General features: G+C 42.9%; 2 protein-coding genes across 7 annotated transcripts in view; both read right to left on the bottom strand.

Annotated features, from left to right (window-relative positions):
- Positions 1 to 14,445, bottom strand: part of LOC310878796 (uncharacterized protein) — a 174,520-nt gene extending 160,075 nt beyond the window's left edge. For both annotated transcript variants that reach the window (XM_083793192.1, XM_083793193.1), the window contains exons 1-2: positions 14,356 to 14,445; positions 14,012 to 14,162 (exon numbers count right to left, since the gene is read on the bottom strand). In XM_083793192.1, coding sequence (XP_083649318.1) covers positions 14,012 to 14,150 — 139 coding nt within the window. In that variant the 5' untranslated portion in view covers positions 14,151 to 14,162; positions 14,356 to 14,445. The remainder of the gene's footprint in view (positions 1 to 14,011; positions 14,163 to 14,355) is intronic.
- A 962-nt stretch (positions 14,446 to 15,407) lies between these two features.
- Positions 15,408 to 19,448, bottom strand: part of cacna1bb (calcium channel, voltage-dependent, N type, alpha 1B subunit, b) — a 162,693-nt gene continuing 158,652 nt past the window's right edge. For 4 of the 5 annotated variants that reach the window (XM_083793860.1, XM_083793862.1, XM_083793864.1 and 1 more), the window contains one exon: positions 15,408 to 19,106. In XM_083793860.1, coding sequence (XP_083649986.1) covers positions 18,528 to 19,106 — 579 coding nt within the window. In that variant the 3' untranslated portion in view covers positions 15,408 to 18,527. The remainder of the gene's footprint in view (positions 19,107 to 19,448) is intronic. The other variant, XM_083793861.1, reaches the window with a different exon arrangement.

Raw genomic sequence — 19,448 nt, 5'->3', positions numbered from 1 at the left:
GTCCATAGATAACATCTTTCCGGCGGCAGGTAGCTTTCGATGGTGATCTAACTATATAATGGCTCCGTGCTAATGACAGGGTATGAGGTCCCTACTAGAAGAGCTGTTTCACACATGATTGTCCTTCACGACAGAGGTCCACATCGTCGCATGACTCACAGCAACAACCAACACACTTCAACACATGTGTGGCCGACTTGTGTTCAAACTCGACGCACACACACACACACGCAGGAAGATGAGCTTGCACATTATGTACGCAGACAAACTCTCTTGTCACACACACACACACCCCCCAGCTCCCCTCCCCCCCCACCCCCAGCACACCGCCACCTCCCACAAGTCAAACACCTCCAGGGCCTTTAACAGACTTTGAGCTGGCTGGCTGACTGGCAGACTGACGGACTAAACGCATGCCCTGGGAATGCGATACGCCGCGCTGGACCGGGACTTCAACACAAATCAATCACGTAAAAGAGTCAACGAAAGCGATAGCAGGTTCAGCCGTGGGTCCTGGACACTGGCTCGGCTTGGGGGAATTTCCCAGGGTACGGTAACTACGGTTCATGTGAAGAAAAGAAAAACGCCACGAATGCGCACGTTCAGTCTAGCTGTCCCACGCGCGACTCACATGAGTTGAGTTTGTCATAATAAAAGCCTGATTTATACTTTGGTTGTGCGTGACTGTGTCACCCTGAAAGCAGCAGATCTGCAAGCTAACGAGCTTCTGCCATTTCCGTTGCCAGACACCAGTATAAATCAGGTGTACAGTAACATTGACGCCCCTGGTTCTTCAGCAGCACACACACGCGTGTACTCAATACAATGGGAGCCATTTACAAACATTTCAGCTATTCATTTCAAATCATTGGCAACTTTGTAGTATTTTGGCAGATTTTCAACATTTCGGGAATAGTTTTCCAATACATATGCCAAAGAACGTGTCAAAACAAAATAATATTCACAACAGAGCTGTAAATCCTCATGGAAAACCATTTTTAAACATTTTCAATTTCAACATCGTATTTCCTTGACCCCGATTATGCACACTAACATCCTCAGTGTTATTGTAATTTAACTCTGAAAAGTGAAATGAACACTTTCTGTGGCCAGAGGCATTGTGTTTCTGGGTCGTCCATATGCACGTCAAAAGGGCAAAGGACAAGGTCACTGTGAATGTGATATCTCCTTGAGGGAATGTCATGACATTTGGTACAAACATCCACTTGGAATAAACGGTGAACTGATTAGTAGCGTTGTAGACGAGTCCACCTAAAGCGAGTCCAAGTCAAGACCAAGTCCGAGGGGGGGGGGTGGAAGAGTCCGAGTCAATACCGTGTGTGGGGGGAGAGGGTGTCAACTCCAAGTCGAGACGGTGTCGAGTCCAAGTCGAGACAGTGTGGGGGGAGACCGAGTCGAGACAGAGACCAGATTTTTCTTTTCATCTGATAGGTACAGAAAACACTGAGAGCAAGCAGGCGTGTCAGCTGCACTTAACAAGATAGCTGTCTATAAGCGCCAGACAGCTCTCTTATAAGCTCTTACTTATGTAAGTGCTATAGTCTGTCCAGACTAGTTGTTCTTTTTGTATTTATTAATGCGTTTTTCATTTGACATAATAACAAATTGCATTTTTATAGCGCCTCTCCAAGTCCTTCACAATGGTTCGTTCATACATTGGGAGGTGAAGCGGAGAACAGTCGAACAGTCGACTGGGAAGTGAGGCAGCGTCCTGACTCCTCACTTCCCACACCAATGGTGGCAAGCTAGCACCGACCGACTCATTGGAGGACTACATTGAAATCAGTGTCTTGCCCAAGGACACCTCGACATGTAAACAGGAGGAGCCGGGATTCGAACCGCCGACCCACGGATTATTGGATGACCTGCTCTACACCTCCTGAGCCACAGCTGCCCCAAATACAAATATTTCACACAGACACGTGTAAAACATGCTTAAGAACCAATCAAACTCATCACGTTTCCAGCTCCTGCTGAGCAGTAAACATGACCCATTGAGAGTCTATGGGGAGGAAATGAATGGCATGTTTAAGACTGAAGGCACAGCCAGCAAGCCAGAGTTTATTTTCCCATCCTGATGATGTCACACAGGGGTCAGTAGGAAGGCAGTTGGTCAAGAGAAAGCCGTTTTGGTGTGTGTGAGTGAGTGTGCGACTGTGCGTACAATATAGTGTGTCGTTCGGGTGTGCATGTGTGTGTGTGCGTGCACCATGCACGCGTGTGTGTACACGCACACACTGTGCATACTTGTGGTTTTGTACAAAAACTGCAAAAACTCTGACATTAGACTACAGTATATTGATTTGTGAAATAAAAAAGCATGCACTCATGAATTTGCAAGAATTGAAAAACAGTTTGTGTCCAGTGAAAAAGAATGTGTACAACACTAATGTAAAGAAAGTGTGAGCTCTGCTATTGCCTGCGCTTTGGTGTGCACGTGTGTCCACCCAGTGTATGGAACTACATCGCATCACCTGGCATCTATTTTGCGGAACACAAGCATATTAGGGCAGTTCCACATGTCACAGCTGCAGCCGTTAAAAGAGAGTGCCTGCCTGGCCCTAGTCTTTTTAACGATGTTAATTAGAATATTACGATTCCCACCGGGACAGTGGGCATTACATGCAGAACTTAGTTAATTTCCACCACTAATGCAAACCCTGCTATTGGAAAAAAAGTGCCAGGCCCAAGACTGAAGCTCCTGAACCGCACTCATGCTAGATATAGGTGCTGTTCTTGGACATTTGTCAAGTCAAGAGGGTAGAACAAGGCAGAAAGAGCCTGTTGGTTAGTCAGTCAGGGACCAACAGAAGCGTGACAATGGGTCAATTTGCTTGAAATTTTTCCTTTCCCTTTTTGGCCTGGTAGACAAGCAAACCCATATTAGTCAGTGTTTAGGGAGGGGAGGGAAGGGCAGAGCAGCAGAGTTTTTAAAAGAAATAAAAAGTGTCAAAAAAAAGTGAAACTTAACCGTCCACCATATAAATAATTCTAGTTGAAAGCTCCAGCTTGTAAACAATACACTTGATGAGTTCGTTACCATCCGCTTGTTTGTATAAACGTCACGCACTGGGGACGAGACAGGCGTTTAACATTTGCAAGGTACAAAGAATATAATACAGTGTCAACAATGTGTCAACACTTTCATTGTAATGAAACTGCAAACAACACAGTTCGAGACGTATACTCCCCACAAACCCACCAGGGCGCACGCACAACAATATTTTCCCCGTTACAAGCAGGCATGTTCTTTGTAGACCGCCTCGTGCATTTGAGAGATGTAAGAACCCACTACAGTTTGTACAAACAGCGGGAAGGAAGGTAAGCCTGTGGCCTTAATCTTTCCCATTTTTATTTCCCCTTTAACACCGGCCATCTGAACGCTTCCCTGTCTGTACAATATCAACCCACACAATCTGACATCTGGTTCCACTCGGACCTATAAAAGGGACTATACGCCAGGGCAGCAGACTCAGGTCCAACATGTGGTTTGTTACCCGCACCACCACTCCCCATCCTGGTCCTTTTCACATAAGGCTAACAGCAGGCTGTGACCTGCTCCACATACACACAGTACAGTACAGGACCACTGGCCCGTGGCCCGGTCTGCCAGGAGACCGCATGCAAATTTGCACTGTGCCAGGTTTTACCAAACAATATCAAAAGAGTTTTAAAAAACGATCACAAAAAATATATACATTTAACGCCAGCGATTCATGTCAGATTGATTATATACACTTTTAAATATGGCTTAAAGGGATAGTTCACCCCCCAAAAAACAAGTGATTATATACAAGTGATCTTTTTCATATTAGTCAGTGTTGTCCACTCTCCAGAGTAAAAATTTAAAAATAAATCGTTTTAGGCATAATTCTCCTTTAAGTCGTGAATTCATACATGATTGACATTGGGATTTGGGAGACACCAAATGCATCTTGTGGGTTGTCGAGCTGAAATGGTTTGGGAACCAACCAACCAACCCCTGCACAATATGCTATAAGGTGTCTTAATGGGCTCCAGAGTGCCGCTACGTGCCTTGCCGAACACCGCGGCAGGCGAGGAGGATCACGTTTCATTGAAAGCAGATGTCAGGTTATAGATCTGCCATTATATTGGTGATGACATCATGGGCTCAACCTGCTGGCAAAGTGCGAGCGGATCGTCGCCGTGTCTGCCGCGGAGCTTTTGATCCCCGGTAGAGGTGGAAGCTTGATGATGTGACACACGGAGTGTGAATGAAAGTCACCAAGATGAACGGAAACGGCAATTCTCATGCACTGTAAAATCAAAAGGCTTTACCTCATGGACCTAGGTGTGGTCGTGTGGATTCTACCAGTGAAAGTGGTTGTTGGTTGAACCTGCGTACGCTCATACCTGAATAAAACGTCTATTATGGGGGGGTGGGGGACATTTGGTGATTCCCAATTCATATAGGTTGATGCTTTTATTTGCGGTAAAATAATCATTACGTTACATCCACATTATGTGTGGAATCTGTGGATGTCCTCGATTCAAAACAGCGGTTTAATTAATCACCGCTGTGAATAACCGCTCCCAGAGTGTAAGGCGCTTCAGAGTTACACATGGAAAAATTCATACTGAAGATTCTAAAAGTGTAGGTTTCATTTCTTAACATCCCTCACCTTCCTCTGGGGAGGGATATAAAATGTCACCCATAATTTAGATGTTAGCTGTTGTGTTTCACGGTCACGTTTCTGGCATAATTGTGTGCAGCAAACGTCAACACCGTGTATTTTTGTAATTACAACATATAGTTCAACAGCTGTTCTGATGTTACATTTCAGTCAGCCTAGAGTGCTACACGAAAAGAAAAGAGTCTTGGGAATGGCTTAACCACTTCAACCCCATGACCAACGTCCCCCAAAGCTCTATATGTGACACGTCTGTCCCTTTTTTTCCCCACACCTGATCGCTTAAAACATGTTGGCAAGTGAGCTTGTAGATGTTCTATAACCATAAAGACTTTTGCCACACACACACACACACACACACACACACACACACACACACACACAAATTAAGTTTGACAAAAAGGTCAAATAGCTATAGTAGGTGAGACTGACTAATCACTAATGGATCTCTTCCAAAGCCTTTGGTCTTGCACTGGCCTAATGCACCTCAGTCCTGTCACCACCAGTCAGAGTTGTATCTTAAGGAGAGAAGGGTTCACTGGATGATTTCCACTTCCAAAGCCAAAGTCATATGGCACAAATCTAAAGGTGGGTGTAGAGTGTTTTTTTGGAGCTCTCTGGTGTGCAATTTCACTATGCATGTGACAGAGTGTGTGTGTGTGTGTGTGTGTGTGTGTGTGTGTGTGTGTGTGTGTGTGTGTGTGTGTGTGTATGTGTCTTTGCGCGCGTGTGCGACTGTGTGTGCGTACAATGATATTCTTTCTAAACAGTTCAGTCGTATACCGTTGCCCTTCCCAGATGTTGTGCATACATGCAGTGCTCTTGTGATATGCATCTCATGGGTCAGGGGCTACAGGCAGGTATTCCAGACACAGTGAGGAGTCAGATAGCAGAGCTACAGCATGGCCTGGCTGAATAAAAGCAGTTCCATGGGTGGATGGATGGGTGGATGGATTGGAGACCAATACACGGACACTCTAGTTATTTGGGGGGGAAAGGGGCAGAGTGGAGCAGTAAGGAAAATAAGGAATCGAGGAAATTCTGAAAACCAAAACTAAGCTCCAAGAGATCAAATGCAGAGAACAAATTTCACTGCGGTAACGTGTGTGACAAATCGTACGACTTGGACTTAAAACTAGCTGTTGCACATGCAAAAATCATAAAGATACATTTTCTACCCAGAAACTGGAAGTACACAGAAATAGCCACAGAAACAGTTACACAAAACTCTGAATCCACAAGGCTGAGCATTGCTCCCCATCACAAGTGACACCCACACATCGGGATAGGCTGATTTAAAAATGTGTTTCATCCATGTCCCTGGTTTGTGGTCCAGTTGGGTGCAGGACAGTACATGTATTGTCTCTGCTGCTGGCGCCAAGTGAGAGACAAAGATGTTTTTCTCCCACGGGACCCGTTTTTAATTTGTCCCGTCTGTGTGGATGCGTACCGGTTACAATGAGCAGAGAGTGGTGGCCAGTGGTGGAAAAGGTGCTCGAAATGTTTTACTTAAGTAAAAGTATCAATACGGCAATGTAGAAAGACTCTGTTACAAGTAGAAGTCCAGAATTCAATATGTACGCGAGTAGTAAAGTAGGCCTACATGCGACGCATTGTGAGCTTGTAGAACTGCCATTTTCAAAAGATTTTGAAAACTTGAAATTCTAAATAACGAGTTCTACTTTCGGTACTTTAAGTACATTTTGATACCAATACTTCTGTACTTTTACTCAAGTACATTTGATTTCAAATGGCTGAAATGTATATAGGGTTATAGGCCTACATGTAGGGCTGAAGTTGTAAATGTATGTTTTGTAATAACAATCAAAATCTACAAAGTAACTAGTAGTAACTAAACGTTTCATATAAATGTATCGGAGTAAAAGTACAATATTTGTCTCTGAGATGTAGTGGATTAGAAGTAAAAGTATTAGGAATTGGAGTAAAGTAAAAATACCTCAATATTTTACTTAAGTGCAGTACTTAAGTAAATGTACTTAGTAACTTCCCACCCCGTTTCCAGCTGGTGATTGAAGGAGGCATGTGGTGCACTCGGAGGCTGTGCAGCTCCATTTATGAAACAGAAAAGTCCTATCCAATTGTATTAAAAAACAAGTCCATGCTGTGATGTTATGAGCACATTTCTGTCAAACTTAGATGGCCCTGAAAAAGCTATGTTTCTATGTCAGTCGTTCTTCGACTTTTCAAAAATAGCAGACCTACAAGCTCGTAGCGCGCCACTCGGTGGCGCGCTATGAGCTTGTAGATCTGCTATTTTTCAATAGCTAAAGCATAACATAATGCTAATACCAAAAGGGGTTCCCGAGGATGGGAGTTAAAGCAACACTGATGATTTTCATTTTGTAATCTGCTCAATGGCGGGAGTCTTGAGCGAGCCAATGAGCCAAATTCCCCACCACAGCCAATGGGATTACAGGACCAGCAGACGGCGAGATATACGTATGAGGTCACATCTAGCACACCATTCATCACCGTCAAATTTGACAAAAGGCTCGTGAAAATAACTTTCTAGCTTGTTCTGACTTTAATATCCGTTTGTTCGGGATAATCTTACATTAGGTCATTTAAACCAACTACCACTCACTGATGCTTTTATTGGGGTGGGCGGTCGTTCATTGTAACAACAGGATTTTTACAATGGCCCAGGTGAGCCCAGTTATTTTCTATTACAGGGCACGCGAGCAATAAAAATGTTTCATGAGTAACCACCTCACAAGGCATGATTATGTGGCAGCCTAGGAGATTATTATCTCAACATTACATAATCACCAGCCTATTCAATGAAAATCGGCACTTGTTTAAAGAAGGCTTTCACGCTTCGCCTTCCACGGAGGCTCCGGGGACTTCTTCTCACAACACGCAATAAAAACACTGAGCGGTGAACGACGTGGAGTCTGGATTCAATCAACACGCCCCGAGGTTTTGTCTGTCACTTTTAACAGTGTAATCCCGGCCCTCACTGGGTTCCCTGATGCCACTCTATCACAGGGTACGGTACATGGCTCTGTGGCTTCCATGTAACAATAATAATAATAACCAGGGTTCCATTTGCTGGGGTGGAGATTCATGAATCTGCTTTTCATATGAATTATCATATATTTAATAATTATGAATGACCCTTTGTTTAGTTTAGTTTTAGTTTTTACATTAGTTTTTTCACAGAATCAAAAGGTTTTATGGTCATGATTCACCAGGAGGATCCTGGATGGATGGCTTGATTCCAGGATTAAATTAATTGATAAAATATATACTTGGAAATCTCTATGGGAAAAATGAATAGCCTGTTTGTGAGTGGAACGGCAAAATGACCGCCACTGCCTTATTGTCATTCATTTTTATGACTGGTACCTTTTATCCATGCTTCTGGTCAGACTGAATTAATCATACAGTATACAGCCATGTCAATATTATTATCATTATTTATTTATTTTGTGTTTCCATTGCACAGTAGTAGGAGTAATGACATTTTGTGGCATCTTTGGTCTCGGGGGGAGGGGTGGGTGGGATTGTTTGTTTTTGTTTTTGTGTTCTTTGCTTTTGCTGTTATGTGTTTTATATGCGTTTTGTTTTCTTTAAAGGTATATTCAGTGATTTCACTTAATTCAAATATCACTTATTTTTTTGTTTTGTTGTGATAATCCTCCCTACTATAGAGTGTGCTGGCCATATAAGGAGTTCCTCCCTGTCCCCAGTTAACCCCTGGGGGTTTCGTTTCGTTTTTGACTCTCTATCCTGATTGGATGAAAGGCTGGGTCCCACAGCCAAAAACGAAACCTAAGGTTTTTTGAGTGAAATCACTGAATATACCTTTAAGTCATTCATGATGTTAACGTGTCTTATTGTGATTTTTGTCTTAATTAAAAAACATTTGATAACAAAAACAAAAAAAGGAAGAGAACATTCCTATCCGGTCTGATTGGAAGGGATTTTCATTGTGAATGACAGGGAATGGAATTAATTCTGTACTGGCCATTATATGGAGTGTGTCTTGTGTGTACAGGGTTTGATGTGGTCAGATCAACATATGGAATGTCAGAACAGGTCAGCTCCATATATGGAGATCTAAGGGTTTGAGCCAGGTCAGATGTAGAGTTGCTGGCCGGCTCCATACAGTATATGCAGATCTAGGTGATGATCCAGTCTTCTCCATGTATGGTTATCTAGGGTTAGATGAGGTCAGTGTCGTGATCTTCATATATGGAGGTGTGATGTCACGAGGAATGACCATATATGGAGGTGTGATGTCACGAGGAATGACCATATATGAGGTGTGATGTCACGAGGCATCACTTTCTGACACACAGAAATGCAGGTTTCCAGAGTAAATGTGACCTACGGTCGCAATGAAGTATTGGCCATGAAAATAAACCGCAGCAATGTGATGTAGTTTTGATTCGAGCAAGACATGGATTCACTTAGAAAAATTAACGAGAAACTGCTGAGAAAGACAAGTAAAAATTAACGAGAAACTGCTGAGAAAGACAAGTAATGAGAACTAGACATGGTTTGTCTAGGGACAGGAAAATCATGTGAGCAACATGACAATGAATCAGGTTGTGATTTCAATTAATCAGCTTGGTACAATCGGATCAGACACTTTGGATTTAATAGCTAAGCTGTCAATTAATTTTGGCATTATAGTTACAACATGCGCTCTATGGAAAAGTAGGACATTCTCCATACATGGTGCCAATCACTGGCAATCAGTGAGTCCAAACATTCCCAGGGTAACAGTCAGGTAGCCTGTGAATGTCACTACTTGAATATTATAGTACAGATGTGTCCAGATGTTCTGAATACTCAATATTTCCCATAACTAATCTAAAGCAGTGGTTCCCAAAGTGGGGTCTGTCTGGGCAGGGACCCCCAGGGGTCCTTGAGGGAGTTCCAGGGGGTCCCCAGCTAAATTATAGTTTGGAACCAAATGGACCATTATGGGCCTGTAACTCTGAGTGTACAAATGGAACCAAATATATATATTGTACACTCTTGTTAAATTAGTTAAATTAACAGTGATTTTACAATATAAATTAGGGGTCCCAGAGATAGAAATGCCATTAAATGGGGGGGTCCATAGCCTATTGCATATCAAACTGAGGGTTGTTGAAATTAAAATGGCTGAGAATCATTGCTAGAGCTGTAAAAATGTTCTCCAACGGGCCGGGGGTCCCTGGCATATCTCTTCAAATGTGAGGTTCGCGGACCAATTACTGTCAATTTGGGGGTCCTTGAAGTGAAAAGGTTTGGGAACCACTAATCTAAAGATGTAGATAATTATTTGAGCTGTGTTTAGTGTTTGCAGCACCCTCTGGTGTCCAAATTTGCAAACAGAATGACAGACCCAATGGCCATACAGACAGACAGACTCTATAGTTTTGCACTAATCACTTCAAAAAGTTAACAAATAAATGAATGCAAATAATGTATCCTGCCTCGTAATGACATACCAAAGTACAGCTCAATGAAGAAGCAAAGAGATGCGAACAAGTCTGGAGTATATAAGGAAAGGTCATGCTGTTCATAACACCCAAAGTAGCAGTAGTGGTTTACGATATATATATATAGGGTCCTAATTGGGGCTAAAGTTTCGGACATCATGCAATCGGCCAATTACATTTTGAGATAACTCGTGTGCATTATGTGCAAAATGATGGCCTAAATATCAAATGCATTAAGACTACCGGTAGGTAATTCTTACACAACCGATCACTGGCCTTACTTAGCCCGATCTCTATAGTCTTATCTGAAAAACCCTGAGTGTTATTTGAACTTTCAGAGTTAAAGTAACACTGATGATTTTGCCAGTGTACTCATTTTGGGAGTCTTGAGCGAGCCAATGATGACACCAAATTTCACACCACAGCCAATTAGATTACAGGACGGCGATATGAGGTCACATCTACCACACCATTCCTCACATTCACCACATGGAAGTTTCATGGCAATCAGCCAATTACATTTTGAGACAAAAAAGTTGAAATACTCGCTGCGCAGTCGACCGTGGCAAATATTTTCGCATCATAATGATTCCTATCATTGACTCATTTATACAGGTTGATGCTTGTATTCAGTGAGCAAGCTCTGAAAAACCTACCCGAGTAAAGATTGCATTGGTGACTGTATAGACTCTGCAAGTTTCATTAAATGTTTGCCTATATGTTTTGCAAGAGGGAGGGCCATGGGGTCATCAACACCAGTATCAGATTCCTCCTGCAATCTGCATATGTAGCCTATATTAAGTTGTAATTTTGGCCTGAGGGTGGCACAAAAGGTAAGGGCCACATTAGGTGACTGGGTTTTAATTGGGAGTGAGCTGCTGAATGGACTACGTTGAGTAAAAATAGTCTCTTAAATGCCCAATAAATAAATGCTGGCCACTAATAGAAGCACTGGAATCCTATTGCGTCATTGTGGCAAGTGCTTATACCCTGCATGCTTAAAAGAAAGAAGACGGGAACATTTTAAGTGGGTTTAAGCATGAGCACATGTTGCTGCAGTGAGAGCAGGGATTAAGTCAAGGCTCACATTGACTACAGAGCCTTTGATCCCATGAGAACAAGTTGACAAAAACGGACTGAGGCTATGGAGTATAATATATACCAGTAGATACAGTGATTCCCAACCTGGTGGTGGGCCGTGGTATTGCAAGTGGGCCCCCAAACAATAGTGATAACACCAGTAAGATGCCTGATGGCGAGAAGCGACCTCGCCCTTTATATCCATATATGGCCAGTGCACTGCCCATATATGGAGCGTATCTTGAGTGTACAGGGTGTGATGAGGTCAGATCAAGCTATGGAATTTCAGAACAGGTCAGCTCCATATATGGAGATCTAAGGGCAGTGTATTGAATGTACAGGGTTTGATGAGGGCCCAGGTATAGGCCGGGCCTTCATTTTCGGGCCTGTTGAGAACTCTAGTTTGAACTCTAGTTCTGGCCAGACGACGGCGCCGCTCCTCGGCAGTCTCCTCCGTGAGAGTGTGGAGGTCATACTACGGGGGCAGATCGGCATGTGCACACATCCGTGCACGATGACCTGGGGGGCTTTCCTGGGGTGAGCGACAGGGATTTGAGTTCGGTGACGTGACAGAGTGACGGGGATTGTGGGTTAGGTGTCAATAAAAACGCAAGGTTTCATAGTTAACTGCGACCTCCGGTGGTCACTAAACAATAGTCCTGAGTGATAATTGGAATCTTAGTGTGATAAATTGACCCATCATACATTTGAGTCAGTAACAAGTTGTGAGTGAACATTTCGTCCGCCAGTGGTGTGCACAGACATCTTGAGGGGCAGGTGCTCAAGTGAAAAAAGGGCACCTTGTGCGGCGCATGGAACCGCCGGATGCCTTAATAGTGTGCGAGATTTATAGATTTTGGGCCATAAATAATTAATATATTTAATCCAGAATTGGTCGATGTCACCATGTGCCACATACTGTACAAAAATAAAATAAAATGAACAAACGACAAAAGGCCACATTGCTGTCCAGAGTGCAAAAGGGTAGGTACTGAGCGGAAGTGTGCTGCTGAGCGGAAGCGCTGCCTACGCCCGTGCTCCAAGGCAGCGATACGTCAACGGCCCTACTCGTGCGTTTTCAACCCAAGCTCCGAATATACACGGACGGCGGACACACGACATTCACGCAGAAACAACACGGAGCAGCGGACACACGACATTCACGGAGAAACAACACGGAGCAGCGGACACACGACATTCACGGAGAAACAACCCGGAGCAGCGGACACACAACATTCACGGAGAAACAACATGGAGCAGCGGACACACAACATTCACGGAGAAACAACCCGGAGCAGCGGACACACAACATTCACGGAGAAACAACCCGGAGCAGCGGACACACAACATTCACGGAGAAAGAAAAACACAGAACACCACCACAACCGGCACAGCACACGGTCAGTGGGCACATAGTTTGTTGGTGTCTCACTCCGACCGCATTGCGACACAAATTTGGTGCTAGACGTGACCTGCCATAGGCTGGTCGAGCTTCTAGTTCTAGTATGTACATTTACATTTCTTACAGTCTCCGAGTTAATTTGCACAAGTGCATAGGACATTTTGGAGCACGGCTCCCAGGGTCAGCATTAAACAGGGGGAAAAACATACAATCCTAAAATAAGGACTTCATAGTCTACAGTGCAAAAGATGCCATCAAATCATTAAAGGAACCGTTGTGACTTTGCTGGGTGATGATGAACGACATATGGCTTCATTCGCTACTAATACGATTCCAATACTACAGCCTACCCTACAGTAACAGCATTTTCTGCAGGTGCCGTTTAGTGATGCAAAGCTTCAATAGTTTAGTAGTCCGACCGGCGACCATAGTCGTATAGCCATTGTTACTCATTAACATGACAATAAAGCTAAAATACGTAGGTTTTATGTCATCCCCAGATGGAGAGAAGTAATTGCAACTCTACGCCAACACTCAGGATTCAAATAGCGGTTTCCTGTGTGGATCTTTTTGTAGAACACAAAACCAGTGGTGGGAAAAGTACTCACATTTCTTACTTAGGTAAAAGTATCAATACTGCAATGTGGAAATACAAGTAAAAGTATGGAATTCAATATTTACTTGAGTGAAGTACATATTGTGCAGAATGTCACATTTCACAGGTGTGATGTGCTGGAGTAGAAGTAGCATACAAATATTGAAAAGTTTACTCAAGTACAATATTTGAGTAAATGTACTTAGTTACACATGGTTCTCAAAGTAGGGTCTGGGGACCCCCGGTGGTCCTTCCTTGGGGGTCCCTAGAAAAAGACCTGCTATTTTCCACAGACAACACTTGTTGAAATGTTGAAACATTTTAACAATATGCAATATGCATATACAGTATATGCAATATGCATTTTAACAATATGCAGGTGATTCTTTTTCTAAGTGTTGCAGTTAGGAAGTACTCGTTTTTGTTAACGGGTCGCGCTGCTGCCTCCTGCATTAGGCCTATGTGCAAATTCGAAACAGGCAGGACCGTTCAGTGACATACGACGAGTGCTTCCAATCCAAACTCCAGAATCCAGAATCACCTGCACAGAATGTCTTGACAGAAAGTAGCTCATAATATGTCTACGGTGGATTTTTATGAAAAACAAGCTCGGCAGATTGAAAGAGGATAATTCAAGCTTGGACTACAGCTGCAATGTTTGTGAGTTTAACGTCGTTTAAGACACAAACCAAATTGGATGAGTGGGGAGTCAATGGAGGGTATTGCAACAACTCTAGATTCATCCCATTATTAAAATAATCTAGAGTTGCAAATTGCGGCTATCTGACCGCATCGTTCTTACCTGAGGCTGAGGGCAACATGCCGGAACCCGACTCCCCCGCGACATCCATCCACGCTTCATCAACTGAGGCAGAGCTCATCATCATCCTCATCATCAGCCCCAGGAGGCAAACTGTCCAGCTGATCGACCACGTCTTCATTTCTGCAGACCTCTAATTAAATGAACAACGAATAATCATTAACAGCTGCAACAAGCGTTGGCTTCAAGTCCTGTCCCGGTATAAAGTTACACGGACAACATCCAAAGCATAATGTTTGGGGGAGAGCCTCTAATGTATCTCAAACTAAATGGCTAAAAGTGGGTGAACAATTAAAAGTTGGCGTATGATTATAAACGTAGCCTACCGTGGCTACAGATGATTGTTTACTGACTGACTGAGCAAGCTCCTTTCCTTTTGGACTAACGTGTCATCTATAGTCCTGTCGGGTGTATCCAATGAGCAGAGCAGTGAAGGACCTCAGCAGCTGCAGCCACTGCCAGTGAAGCACCTTAATTCTCTCTCATCCACCCAGCAATGTGTAGCCGGAGAGAAATACACGCCCCTTCCTTTGATCTCTCTACAGTACACCAATGAAACGCCTGCATTGTCTCTCTCTACTTGTGCATTCTTCCATTCTTCAGGTAATGGTAAAAAAGCCTAGGCTATGGGCTATATAGGCTCACAATGCTTCGCAACGCATTGTGAGCTTGTAGATCGGCTATTTTCAAATGGCCAAAATGTATGGGGTTGAAGTGGTTAATGTATGTTTTCTAATCAAAATTAAAATCGCCAAAGTAACTAAGTAACTAAAGTTTTCAAATAATTGTAGTGAAGTAAAAGTAAAAGTTTTGGCTCTGAGATGTAGTGGAGTAGAAGTAAAAGTACTGGAAATTGGAAATACTCAAGTAAAGTACAAATACCTCAAAATTGTACTTAAGTACATTACTTAAGTAAAAGTACTTCGTTACTTTCCACCACTGCATACATCCATGCAGCTGACCTCCCCATTGGTGCATGTGATCCTGGGAGCCGCACCTATGTTCTGGTCCTCTTGATTGAGCTGAGCAGGACCAGGTTTCTAGGTCCTGCTCAGCTCAATCAAGAGGACCAGAACACACACTCGTTACTTTTCTAACATTTTATTATACTTGTCGTCAGATCGTCTTCTTGGTACAGACTACTACAACAGAGCGCCCCCTTGTGACTGTGGATAAACGTGTTCTTCTATGATGGATTTAATTCAGGGATCAAATATGAATGAATGCATTTCTTTATGCCTACCACTCGCTGACCAGTGTTCAGACTAAAGAAATGAAATTTAAATGGAAAAGGGTCAACATATTGTATTTCCGTAAATCATATCTCTTTTATTCAAGCTTATTCATATTCATACAAAATGTAATGGTGCAGTAGAAATGACCGTGGAATTGACAGTCAAGTAACAGAGCAGGCAGCAAAGGAGTCTAGCCACTTCCAGAAGCTTCCTTTCTGAGAGAGAACCTTCCATGTCGTTGGTGCTTCAACAAACTGTTTCACTGTTATTCAAGTGCACTGTTCTTTTCTTTACCTGAACCAGATAGATATTTATAAAATACAACCAGAAAACAGATTGTATAAATCATGAACTGTGCAAAAATGTGTCAAACACATTCCATTTTTGTTTTCTTTTGTACACATGCATTTTGTTTTTATTTATTTTTTTACTTTTTTGTTATAACATGCAAACAAAGACATGTCCAGGGAATAGTCACAGTAGAAATTGATGGGAGAGGGTACAGACAATGATGGTGCAACTTCATTTGGCACCCTATTCAAGTAGGGCTTACAGGTGGGATGTAAAGGATCAAAATACAGGGTCCGTATTTCATTGTATGGACTCGCACAGATCTGTCCTCCGGCTCCAAATAAAATGTGCTGGGACAATAGAGACTATGGGACATCTAACAGTATCACTCTACTGTATAATATGTACTTTTTGCCAAGAACATATAGGGAGGGCTATGCCCACAATGTAGCTATAGACCTTATTGCTTCAAATTCTAAAGTATTATCATTTAGACCATCCATCAAATAGATTGCACAATACATGAATACTAGGAAGTAAAAAATATATATAAAATCTAAAATGTGAATTCTGATTAAACACACAAACTAATAGACGGACTGGGGAAAATTATTCATAACTATGTTTTAGTTTTCCCTATAAGTCCTGGATAGGTGGGTTGGCACATGGCACATTTTAACAAACATGATAAAGTTGAATGGCTACTTGACTGACACTACACCGTACAATCCTTGTTAATTTAACTCTTGAGTGTGCAAATGGAACCAAAAGGACGCGTCCATTTATTCTTATTATTTTTTATAGTGTACCTTATCGTCCTGAATGATGCTGTCTAGTACTCCATGTGCATTATTAAACAAACAATAATTTGCAATTACAATTCGATCCAGGTATAAAGAACAGTTATTCCATCTGGATAGAAGTCATACACACTTGCCAACCTGAAAATGCTCCATTTCACAAATATACTAATTCCAGACCACTGTGCCTTGATGTGTCTTTCCAACTGTACATAATATAATGCATTTAAAATGTACACGTCCTCATACATTACATACATTACATTACATAAATTATGTAAAATTTGGTCACAATCATGCCTGAATCTGGAGTTTCCAGAGGGTAAAGCTACAGGCCAGATGGAGTGTTGTCTTGTTGCATAGCCCTACTTTAAGTCAACAGTCAACGGCAACAGTAAGTCTTTATTGTAGGTGCGAATACACAAGCGCGGTATCCTAAATACAAACCTTCATACAACACCCAAATGGCTGAATTAATTTCCCTATACTTCCATATACTGCTATACATATCCATAGCAAATATGAATGAAGGAGGCAAGTATTCTTTTGGACATTATAGTGAATGATACAAGATTGTTGGTGTCAAATGATCTTTGTTGACAGGAACTACTGTACAAATGGCACTTTTCCCCCCTTCAACCTCCGTGTCTACCATGTCACTCTGCCAGTACTTTTGAAAGACGAAGGCAGACAATTACCATACACCTTTAAGCAAAACACGCACGCACACATGCACACACACACACACACACACACACTCACACAAATTGACAAGTTCAAGACCCTGGCATGCACTACACTGCTCACTTGGTACAGTATCTGTGACTGACTTACCTACCACAATTTTCATTACAAAAATGTCTCTTTTTCTTTTTTGCATTCTGCCCCTTGTAGACTGAAGGCTTCGTTCGACCAAAACAAGAAATTAATCACGTTTGAATTCAACGCTCAACTTTTCACCTATTTACAGCCATATACTGTATAATATTGATCTGTAGTCTGTATGTTGAATCACATTACAGGTATGTCAGGTACTGTCACTGTCAGGTATGTCTCTTGGATGACAATTTGCCACTTGCAAGTCTGTCCTGTCCAAAACCAACATTAATACACCTTGAAAGAGGCACTTAGTATTCAGCCACATGACGTTAGAAAGCATTGATCTAACGAACCCTTGTATGCACTCTGAATACGGCAATTAGTTGCTTACAATTTACAAAAAATACATGAACACCATGAAAATATAGTAAAACTACTGCTGTCCCATTTCTAAACCAACCAGAGACTTCAGTTTGTCCTGTCACTCAATGTGTTCAGCATGAGAGAACAGCAGCAGTTAGTGATATCTACATAAACACCTATTTATATCCATTCCATTCAGAACTGGTGAAAAGTATGAGAACGGTAGTTCCTCGTGGTTCCTCTTTAGAAAGTGTTGATTTGAAAATATTTGATGCAGAGAGTATTTTAATTTGGCAGTAGTGCATTTGTCATCATCCATTAGGTGAACAACAGCAGCACAAAATTGATCAAAACCATTTTACATTATCAGAAATAAACAGGTCGGACATGGATGGAGGGGTTAAAACACAGTTCACAGTCTTTATCCGACCCCCACTTGGAGTAGGAGGAGATTTTGGCTTTGTTGCTGCTAAAGCAATTTCATTTCTCTGGCAGAGGAAACGTACTGTATTCACAGGGTCTTCACATGTGCTCTGAATTCTGCACATACACATACTGTACCATCAAAATAAACTCATGTTTCAGTGCAAGAAAGGGGGTAGAAAAAGGTCATCTTTATCCGTAGAGTTGTTTGTATAAAAAGGAGAATATAACACTAAAAAACTGGAATGATTTTCTTTTTCCTTCTTTTTTTCTACTTGCCAATGCTATCTACGCAGTGCTCTCTTTCTAGAATAACTCTTCCTGTAACGTCACTATTGGCAGCCTATCGGCATACCTTTTAGCACAATGGCATCCGATTTTCAAGCTAGCAATGTGATACATTGTGACGTATAAATGAGTCTCAACACTGTACAACCTCGGCTACATTGATAATGAGGGCTTGCCCTCAAATGTACTCCCGAGTATAAATAAAGGTGATGATGACAACGCTGATCACGTGGCCTTTCCGCCGATCACACTTAATGCTTCCTGGTGCATTTAGCCACGTTAGCACCAGTCTTCCTCGTCCTGCTCCCTGAGACTCCCAGTTCCTCTGGTGCCGGACCCAGACGCAGCGTTCACCCCCAGGGTGAAGTGGTACCCATTCGGCACCCCGCTGGCCCGACCTTGTACACTCGGTGGCGCGGCAGGAGAGGCACCCGCGTGCGAGGCGGAGGAAGCCGCGGTAGAGACAGTGGCCCTGGGTGAACGTCCTGCCCCGTGGGTGCTGATCGTGTCCTGGAAGTCCTCCGTGTCCTCAAGGATGCTCCGGTGAGGGGCGTCCTGCGGCTGGCGGTTCGGGTTGGGGTCAGAACCAATAAGGGTGACCGGCATCGGGGACTCGTTGTGGCCCCTGAAAAGGCGGTTGTGCTCAGAGAGGCCGCTGCGGCTGAGGCGAGACTGATTCCCCGTGGCGGTGGTGGTGGTGGTGACACCGGGCTGCACCGGTGATGAGTTGGCAGTCTTGTAGGCCACAGCTGGGCGAGGGGTGAGGGGGGTCTGGGGAAGTTGCCTCCGACAACGAGCAGGTGTGCCGGAGCTGGTGGTAAGCACTATAGGGTTGCCTTTAACCACACTGATTCCCTGCTGACAAAACAAAAATGGTGATGATGAGCGACTACAGTACACTGCAACGTGACAATTTAACTCTGAGAATGTAAAACTGGACCCTAAATGTGAACCGTAGTCCCCAAGGTGCTACCGTGCTGGGCAGTACAGAGAATCCTTTAAGTTACGGTTGATGTATGTATGTCTATGTAATACTATTGTCTGATGATTTTTCAATGATGTTGCTCATTTTGCTTTCACACATTTCACTCTTCATTTTGATTTTCACTTTGTTTTTGTGATTGCAATTTTATGGTGATAAACTTGTGATTTAGGGCCATACAAATAAAAGTTGAGTTGAGTTTTGGAATTTTAAGAGGG

This window comes from Protomyctophum parallelum (genome assembly GCF_964188405.1).
Source record: "Protomyctophum parallelum genome assembly, chromosome: 21".
NCBI lineage: Eukaryota > Metazoa > Chordata > Actinopteri > Myctophiformes > Myctophidae > Protomyctophum > Protomyctophum parallelum.
This window is presented reverse-complemented; position numbering and strand designations above follow the sequence as displayed.